The sequence below is a fragment of the Alligator sinensis genome, unplaced genomic scaffold (genome assembly GCF_000455745.1).
Source record: "Alligator sinensis unplaced genomic scaffold, ASM45574v1 scaffold995_1, whole genome shotgun sequence".
Lineage (NCBI taxonomy): Eukaryota > Metazoa > Chordata > Crocodylia > Alligatoridae > Alligator > Alligator sinensis.
The window spans coordinates 402,108-412,196 of NW_005842960.1; the positions used below are offsets into that span (position 1 = coordinate 402,108).

The 10,089-nt window shown below is 43.0% G+C and overlaps 1 protein-coding gene across 1 annotated transcript in view; it reads left to right on the plus strand.

The window, feature by feature from the left end:
• The window catches only part of LOC102382026 (macrophage mannose receptor 1-like), a 63,735-nt gene that overhangs the window by 11,397 nt on the left and 42,249 nt on the right, over positions 1–10,089 (plus strand). The window contains exons 6-10 of the mRNA XM_006036379.3: positions 1,437–1,580; positions 2,497–2,679; positions 2,873–3,030; positions 5,939–6,052; positions 7,000–7,115. Coding sequence (XP_006036441.1) covers positions 1,437–1,580; positions 2,497–2,679; positions 2,873–3,030; positions 5,939–6,052; positions 7,000–7,115 — 715 coding nt within the window. The remainder of the gene's footprint in view (positions 1–1,436; positions 1,581–2,496; positions 2,680–2,872; positions 3,031–5,938; positions 6,053–6,999; positions 7,116–10,089) is intronic.

Consider the following 10,089-nt stretch of genomic DNA (forward strand, 5'->3'; position numbering starts at 1 on the left):
TCTGCTTCAGGCTTTCTGTTCTCCATCTCTCATGTAAATGAATGGTCATCTGGTTCCATCTTGGATGTAAATGAGACCTAGGGCAGTTGTTTCACTCTTATCACCCTTATCTGGTGAGGGTCTTAGGTGCGTCTCTCACTGCAGCTTAATCAGTTTCATTTAGGTAGAGGAGGGGAGGGAGGGGGGGTGAGTCCTTTGTGAGTCAGACAGACTGCATCCTGTGCCAGGGTTGCCCAAGAACACACAGCTGAGACGTAACACCAGAGCACCAAGAGCTCTCAAAGATCCGTGCCAGGGGCTAAGCTATGATGCTCGCCAGCTCCCTAAGTACCCTTGGGTGTAACCCATCAGGGCCAGCTGACTTGAAGGTATCCAGCCTGTCAAGGTGTTCCTTCATGAGGTCAGCTTCGATGGAGGGCAAGGGATCTCCCTCACCTGGACCTCCCTGTCCCACAGTGGGCAGGGGCATCCCATGGAACTGGTGAAAAACTGACACAAAGTATCCATTTATCAAGTTTGCTTTTTCCTGGGCATCACTTGTTAGTTGCCCCATCTGGTTTAGCAGGGGTCCAATTTGCCCTTGCTTTTCCTCCGGCTCCCCACATACCTAAAAAAGGACTTTTTATTTTCCTTGATATTTGTAGCTAGCTGGAGTTCCATTTAATTTTAATGACTACAGGACTAAAGAAACAACATCTTTTTATTATTTTTTACTAGTTGGTTGTGGTTTTTTAAACATAATATATACCAAATTCATGCATATGCCAGTAAAATTATATTTCTTTTTGCTTAGATCTTAAACTGAATAATGTAGCCCTAGGCCCCTAGCGGATTACTAAAGCTTCTAGTTTCTTTTTACCTGGAAAAAAATGTGCATTGTGTTGTATATGATGATGCACCATACCACCTGCACCCCCCGTTTCAGAATTCCTAGATCCTTCCATGAGTGTAAGTTACAGTAGTAGTTGTGTAACTACAGCTTATCCTGGGATAGCAGTTTACCAAAGGCAAACAGTCTGTTATCTACTCCTGGCCATCTAGTGGTAAGATGCTGTACTAGTTCCCTACTAGGTATTAACTGACTCACCAGGGACTAGACCAAGGACATCTACTGGAAAAATTACAAGTAGCTACAATTTGAACTAAAAGGCCAAACCAAACTAGATGGGGCTGTAGAAGACTTGACTCATATGTGAAATGGGCACAGAAAGGGCTTGCCAGGGAAGTGCATGTGAATAGTTTGTAGTAGTCAGACTCCTTGGTGTCAGTTGGCTAAGTAATTGTTAACTACTCTGTTCTTAAAATGATAATTAGTAAAAAATAATATGACATTGAATTCATATGGTCAAGACCCAGAAATAGATTAGTCCTTCAGTGGGCAGTATGAAGATTTACCATAATAACACAGACTGTCTATTTTTGTATTTTTCTCCAAGGAAGTCCCTCTCCTGAGTCAGAAAAAATCTGTGTGACGCTACAGTCTAAGAATGGTAAATGGGCAAACCAGGCATGTGGTCACAAATGTGGATACATCTGCAAAAAGGGAAACTCATCTTTAGATTCCTTCATTATTCCCAAAAGTAAGTTGGTTTGAAAAAATAGAGCCTATTTATTTAACCAGCATACTGAGTAGCCCTGTGCAAAAGATAGTGGAAAATTGCATATTTACAAATATTTGAAACTAATGTAGATCACTTCCTGCTTTGTTCATTGCTAAGACCAAACTGTTGCATGTGCTAGTCTGTTTTAAACATTCATGGAAGAATCCTGTTTTGTCACCTATCATCAGGAAGGCATTTAAATGTTGTCCCAATAAAGGCTACTTTGAGAGAGCCCCATGAGGTTCAAGGCCCTAAAAAGGCCTGGGATTCTGCCCTGGTGACATAATTAGATGCTAAATAATATTGTGTGCAGAATGTACTAGAGGAATGTACCTACCTTTTGGTTGGTATCCTTCATTCATACCCCTTTGCAATGGCTGTACAGGGAAAGAGCAGGAATATGATTTTTAAAAAGAAAAGATCACTAGCAGAACTCCAAGGCAGTAGTCTGACAAGAACCAAAATAGGCTCAGGGCTTACATATATAAGTAAACTATTGGGATTAAGCTCGAATGTGAATTTACTGTGCATCTAGTACTCTGCCCTAAATCTCCATGGGACACTACATGGTCATTAGCAAGCAGCAGCTTACCTCATCACCTGTGTACTGAAGTGTCCATAAAGTAGGCAGTGCAGGGCACCTAACAGTAATAATAACAGTTAGTGCTGCTTATGGTGCACTAACTTTTCCATGTAAGAATAAGCCTTCAGAGAGTTCACAAAGACTGATAATACTTTGCTGATGGAAAGGCCCCAAGTATTCTGCTTTTTTGGGGGATGTTCATGTATTTATTATTTTTAATGATCTATCAAGAGATCTAATGTTCTTTTATATTACAAGTCTTGCTCACTGTGGCCTTTTTAACACTTGTTTGCACATCTTTTCTTTTTCCAGATGATTTTAGGCCAATTAAGTGCCCAAAGGGATGGGTGTCTTATGCAGGTCATTGTTATATGATTTACAGAGAACCCAAGCTATGGAAAGATGCTGTATCCTTCTGTAGAAAGGAGGAAGGAGATCTAGCAAGTATCCATGATATTGAAGAACACAGCTTTGCAGTGTCTCAGCTAGGGTATGGTAAGTGTTTTTCTTGTTTCTACATTTCTACTGTAACAGTTATCCATTTTGCAGTTCTAGCAATTATAGTAACATAGCAAAGCCTTGAAGCCAAAAATGATACATTCATTTTCCTTAGTCAGTCAAAAATGAACGTGACAGTTAAGAATGTTGTTAATGTGGAAAAATTGTAATACTACATTTATGTTCCTAGAGTCTACTGATGTGCTGTGGATTGGTTTGAATGACCTCAAGATTCAAATGTATTTTGAATGGTGTGATGGGACTCCTGTGACATATGCCAAGTGGTTGCAGAATGAACCAAGTCATATAAACCATAAGCAAGAAGACTGTGTTGTTATGAAGGGAGAGGTAAACTAATACAAGAATATCTAGTGCTGGACTCTTTTCTTTCTCCCTGTTTTTTTTTTGTCTGAGTCACTGCCCAAGAGCAAGGGAACTAGTCTGAGGCCAATAATTGATGAAGTAATGACAGACAACAGCTCTGGGACATACAACACCTGCTCCATGCACTTCAGCATGGAAAGGAGTGCAGCTTGTACAGTACTACGTGTGTGGCAATAAGCTCCTTCTCTCTGAAAGTAATGCGCTTCCTGCTTGTTCTCACAGAACTGCTATGTGTGAAATGGGCAAGGAGTATCTCAGCATGGCACTACCTTCTGCCATATAGCTATATCCCATGACTATTATATGTTTAGGTGTCTAATAAATGCAACATTTTGGCCCTGATCCTAAAAGTTTTTTGTAGAATGTTTGGGGGAAGGTGATGCATGGGTACATTTAAGATAAAACATGGGAGGTTGTCCTCTGCCATGAGGCTTTATCTACTCTGGAATAGTTAAATTGATTGGTTCTTCCTTAGCTAAGTGACGAACATTGAGTATCCAAAGGCAAAATGGATGATTTTCATTTTGGGGGTAAGATTCCTAGTGCAGGGACTAGAAAAACCACTAGCGTGCTTGTGATGATTTTATGAAAGATAAAAATAGCTTTAGGCTCTCATATATTTGGCATTACATATTCACAAAAGGGCCTGCTTTGCATTTGGTTCTGTTTATATCTACATATACAAAGAACGGACCAACTGTATCACTGTTATATTTTTTACATTCTAACTCTGTTTTCCCCTATATTTCTATTATAGAAATATAATATTGCTTATTATAGAAATATAATAGAAATATGTTTAAAGACACAAAATGAAGATATTTTCCCAAATTTAGCATGGCCCACTGAAGTTTTGTAATGATTAAATCCAACCTTTTCCTGGCTGATTTAAATATTTACAAATTTGAGGCATAGTACACCCTATGAACTCAGGAAAACAAGTTAGGAAAATCTTTCCCTTCAGCCTTCTGCCAGAGCAGAAATTCTCAACTGTGTTAGATTCAGTTCACCTCTCAGAAAATTCCAGATCTTAGCTTTCACTTGTTTTTTGATCATGAAAAAATAGTAAAGTGATTCTGTTGTAAAGAACTCAACAGACCACAACAGGTCAGAATGTTTTTGACACTCGGGATTCCTATTTGTAATATCTGGACTTATGTTATGGATCAAGTGTGCTGCTGCACCATGGTTGAGATTTATGTACTACCTGTCCTTGCAGGAGTTAGAAAGTTTCTATAATTGGGGGATTTCTGTTGTCAAAAACTGTCATGCAGTCCAATAGCTAGCACTGTACACCACAAATATTAGGGCTGTGTGAAGTGTTGGTTGCTGATTCGATTTGGAGGGGATTCAGCCTGATTCAGCGACCAAATCTCCAGTTCTCCAAATCCAAATTGAATTGGGAGAGCAACAAAAAGGTCCAAATTGATCAAAGCCTATGAATCGATTCAGAAAAGATTCAGAGGTGATTCAGACAGTCCCTGCTTGCCACACAGGGAGCTGGACCTGGACTCTGTGCCAGTAAGTAGGGGATGGGGGCTAGAGGAAGGGGGAGGGAACCATGGGAGAACCCCCACCAGGCCCCATCTCCTGACTGATCCCTCAGCCCCACTGAGCACTCCCCAACCCCCACCCACTCTCTCAGCCCCATCAATGGCTGCCCCGACTGGCCACAGTGTCCTGGTGCTTTAAAGGAAAAAAAAACCCTGCACTCACCAGCTGCTGCAGCAGCCATTGGGGCCTCTGGGGGCTTGTGGAAAAGCCCCCCATACAGTGTGGGGTAGAGGGGATCACCCCCCTGCCTGGAAGGAGCCAGTGAGTGTGAAGCTTTTTTTTTTGTGTGGAAGTACTGGGATGCTGGGGTTGTGTGGGGCAGCCATTGATGGGGCTGGGAGACCATGCGGGGGATGAGGCCTGTTTGATTCAGAGATGCGGCTGATTCGGTGGGAGCTGAATCTCCAAATCAGATTTGGCTAAATCAATTTGGGACAGTGATTCAAATCACTAAATCGAATCACTGTGCCCTGAATCGGTTGAATCTGAAGTGAATACTAGCCGCTTTGCACAGGCCTAATAAATATCCTTTCAGTTACTGCCAGCCTGCAGGAACTAAAAACTACTTCAAAACTTACTATCTGTTGCTCCCAGGACAAAGCACATTTCATTGACTTCAATAATAAAAATTCATGGTATAGCAAGCATGAAATAGCTACATAGACATTTTTTTTTAAAAAAAGATCATGTTTTTTCCTGAAGGACATGGACAAAGAAAAAGGGAACTCTAAATGAAGAGGCTAGCCATTCCTAATGCACTTCAGCAATATGCTTAGATACTACTCAGACAAGAAGAATACTGATTTACTTTTCTCAGCAGTCATGGCAGACTAAATAAATGCCCATTGTAATACCCTGAACTGTGAGGGTAGGAATCCCCTCCTAAATATTATCTGTTTTAATGCTCTAAGAAGGCTTTAGAGAGAGCAGAAGAATCCTCCAGTGGCATATTTAAAGATAAAGGGAGGAACTCTTGAATGGCCAGGATGAAGAAGCAGACATAGTTATGTCAGAGAGGAGGGTGGGGACTTGAAATGATTAAAACAAAACCTGAAGTGAGCTGTGAGTCCAGCCTTGGGATGAATTAATGATCAATCTAATTCTGGTTCTGATCTGTTCTGAAACTTTAAAGGAAAATCTCATGGCTGGGATGGTGTAGTCAGGGAAGTTCCTGCCTTGCGCAGTGGGCTGGACTAGGTGACTTTGTGAGGTACCTTCCAGCACTGCGTTCCTATGATTTTAAAGGGGAATAAGAACTGTTCCAAAGATTTTGCATACCTCTTCATTAACATTTATTTTCTCCCCCTGCCATGTTCAGGATGGGTACTGGGCAGATGATGACTGTGAAAAGAAATTTGGGTACATTTGTAAACGGAAACCTCTGGCAGAAGAACCTGGGGAGGTTGAGATTATTGACCAAGGCTGCCAGAAGGTAAGTGCAAAATAAAATGTGTCATGATCCATGGAGGTTATTTGCTCTATTTGTTTCACATCCTATGAAATTATGTTATCTTTTAGGATTTCATTAATAGTAACTGCTCAGCTTTCATACTAGCAGGTTGTTTTTCTGCCTTTTGATAATTTTCACATCAAAAATGGCTCTTAGGCAATGCTTGACCTGAATTACTTTCTCAGTTCCTTGTGCCTCCTCATCTCAGTATAGTGTTTTCTGTGAATTGAGCAATTCTATGCAGCTTTGGTCATACATGAATAATCTCTTGAAGATCACTGATAAGGAACACAACATATTTATCCATGTTGAGTTCATGCTAATCATGCCACTTATCCAAATGAAGTATTCCAAAGACAATGAGATGCAGGACTGAACTGGAAAGAAAATACATTCAGTTTATGGTTGACCAAAGACTTTGTGTCCCACACCTCTAATTACAAAGCAGTTGTTTTCCATGACCAAGTCAGAGTATAGATGAACAAGCACTGATGTCTTTCTGTGTCATGTAGATCTCTGAAGGCCATGAATGTCTTGCACTGAACTAGTTTTTGGTGAAATGTCCCATTGTTAACAATGGGAGGAAAAGATGATAGCACAGTTCACTTCCAGTTAACTAGAAAGCAGATCAAAATTCTAATGTAGCCACAGTTTTAAGGGGAGCTGTGCAGTGTTTCTAAGTGTATAATTTAATTGCAAACCACACTTAACTTGTAGGACACTCTCAGAAGCTTCTCTGTGGAATATACTCGTGGCGAAGGAATGACAGTCCTATTTCACCCCTGCCACTATCACTGCTTGGTTACTGCATTGGTAACGTGGCACAACATTAATACAAGGTTTAGAAGTGTAGCATACAGCTAATGTATACTGTGTAATTTCACAATCTGACAATAACATGCATGCACATCTGATGTTTATGTTGACAGGGCTGGAAAAGACATGGTTTTTACTGTTACTTAGTTGGACAAGTACCTGCAACATTTTCTGAAGCCAAGCAAATCTGTGAAAATAACAAAGCTTTCCTAGTTACTGTGCAAGACAGGTATGAAAGAATATTTCTACATTTATAATTAAGTTGGAAAAACCAAAGAAGCGTCTGTGTTCTACATTTATTAATAACACATGATGCTGCATAGCTCATTGACTGGCAATTACATGGGGCTGGTGAACAAATTTATAAAAAGCAGAGTTACCTGGGACACCTGAAAGGGTGTGCGTGTGTGTGTGTGTGTGTACACACATACACATATATACATATGTATATACATATATACACGTGTATGTATATATACGTATATATGTGTGTGTATATGTATGTGTGTATATATGTATGTATTATATGTGTGTATACTACATATATACACATATACATATGCAATATATACACACATGTGCACATGTATGTGTGTGTGTATGTATGTATATTAGGGCTGTGCGAAATGGCTGTGTTTAGTTTTGGTTTCTTGTTTGGCGTTCCAGAGGGACAGTGTTTCATTTCGGCGTTTTGGAGGGCTGTCCGAAATGGCTGTGTTTTGTTTTGTTTTGCACTTGGTGTTTTGGAGGGACAGTGATTCATTTTAGTGTTCAAATCACTGTCCCATTCTGTTTCAGCTGAAATTGTTTCAGAGCTGTTTTGGAATTTCGACGGTGTTTCGGCCATAGGCTATAATGGGGAATCACAAAACTGCCTATAACTGTCATTTCTTGCCTGATTCAGATGAAACATGCAGGGATGCTATCCCCTTCTGAGGCCATGGAGCCTGCCAGGTTTCAAGGAGATAGGTATAGGGGTTTCTGGGATACTGCACCTCAGGCTGCTGACAAGCAAAACTTGTGACATGTGTGACTCTGTGTGTGTTAAGGCGCAGCAGGGTGAAAACTGCAGGGATGGTAGCTCCTGTTCTCACCCTCACAACTCCACTGCAACCAGTTAGCCTTAGGCCTCTCAAAGATCTTACAGGTCTGGGCTTTCCCCAGCCAGGACTGTGCGGTGGCTGGAGGTTATCAGGTGCCTCCTGCTTCTACCTGCCTTTCATCAGGTATGTTCATGGTCTTGGCATTTCCTGGGGCTGCCATGCCACTGGCAGTCCCACCCAGGCCTCCCAACCCTGGCAGGGTGCAGTTTTAGGTCATGCCCAGAATGATGTGGGGCCGCCTCCTCCCCATATAGCCTCAGCCCTGATACCTCCAAGTTCTTCCTGGCATAGGAGCTCAGCAGGGAGATGTTATTCTAATGCTGGCTGTGCTGGTGAGAAGCTAAACTGCCACCTTCAGCTCTGAGAGTGGGGCATTAAATGGCCACCCTCATTAGCACCTGTCCTGACACATACATAGCCCTTCATGCAGGCATGAGGGAGGCCTGCCAGGTTTCAGGCAGAGTGGAGCAGTGGTTTCTGTGAAACTGAACCTGAAACTGCTGAAAGCAAAACTAGTGTCGTGTGTGTTAAACGGTGTAGGTCATAGCGATGTTGGTCTAAGGACATAGCCCAGACAAGGCTCTTAGGGTCAATCTGATATCTTTTATTAGACCAATGGAATAGTTGGAGAAATTCTTCTTTGCACGGGTTTAAAAACCCTTCATCAGCAGTGGTTTCTGTGAAACTGAACCTGAAACTGCTGAAAGCAAAACTAGTGTCGTGTGTGTTAAACGGTGTAGGTCATAGCGATGTTGGTCTAAGGACATAGCCCAGACAAGGCTCTTAGGGTCAATCTGATATCTTTTATTAGACCAATGGAATAGTTGGAGAAATTCTTCTTTGCACGGGTTTAAAAACCCTTCATCAGGCTCTGGAGGCATCTAGTTGGTGTGTGTGTGCTCTTCCTGGATGGAAGGAATAGTAAAGAAGCCAGAGGCTGGTATGCAGTGCAGGCAAGAAAGCCAGTCAGTGAAAATGGAAATGGAGGCATCGGGGTGAGAGACAGGCTGGGATAGGGGGGAAGGTACCTGACTCCTGAGGTACCTCTCCACTTTTACCTGCTACTTCCCTCTTTCCCCCCTCCCTCCCAGCCTCTCACCCCCTAATGCTTCCATTTCCATTTTCACTGACTGGCTTTTCACTGACTGGCAAATACTTCCCTTCACCCTTGGGTCACATGTTGAATGTACTGGATCGCAATGGATCCAGCCATTTTTTGATGCCCTCCTTTAGCCGCTTCATCAGTGCCTGCACTTCTGGTGATAGCGGCTTGCCCCAGCCAGGAACATTGATCCCCTGGAACTTCTCCATTTTGTTCTCAAGCTCCTTGACTATGGGGATCACCTGGCTAAGGAGAGCACTGTCAGTGTTGAGGCTCCCGGTGGCCTCAAGGAATGACTTGAGGACCACCAAGATCTGGGAGATGGTATCCCACTCAGCTCCATTAAAGGGGCTGCTGATCCCAATCTCCCCAAGCAAGACCGTCTCATGGATGGGCTTCTGCTGCTCTGCCAGGCTTTCAAGCATCAGGTATGTGGAGTTCCACTGAGTTTCCACATCCTGGATGATTTTGTGCTGTGAGATGCTCAGCTCTGACTGCGTGTCCTGTAGCATCTTGCTCCCCTTGATGCTCCAGTGGAAGTAGCATGCCACCTTCCTGCATTTTGAAGTGAGCTGGCTGGTGATGCTGGTGCCATCACCAGTAGCCCCGTCCCCCTCCAAGGTGTCCCTGACTACAAGGTTGAACTTGTTAGCGTCACGGACCACCTTGACCATGTTGGCTGTGTTGTTGGTAAACATGAATCCGAGGGTGAGCTTACCCTGCCCAATGAGCCACCTCTGCATCATGCAGTTTGTGGCCCCCATGATCTCCGTTGCCATGTGGGACTCATCCATCACCTCCCCTTGAAGGAGAGCCCACCGATGGCCTGACTGATGGCACAAGTGCCCTGTGAGGCAGAGGTAGGCATGATCACCACCCCAGCTTCTCCAGATGTCTGAGGTGAAGTGCAAGGCCACCTGTGGGCCTGTCTTGCACAGCTCCTCCCTCAAGTACTCCCTGCATGCCTCATACAGGGAGGGCACCCCCATCCCGCTGGA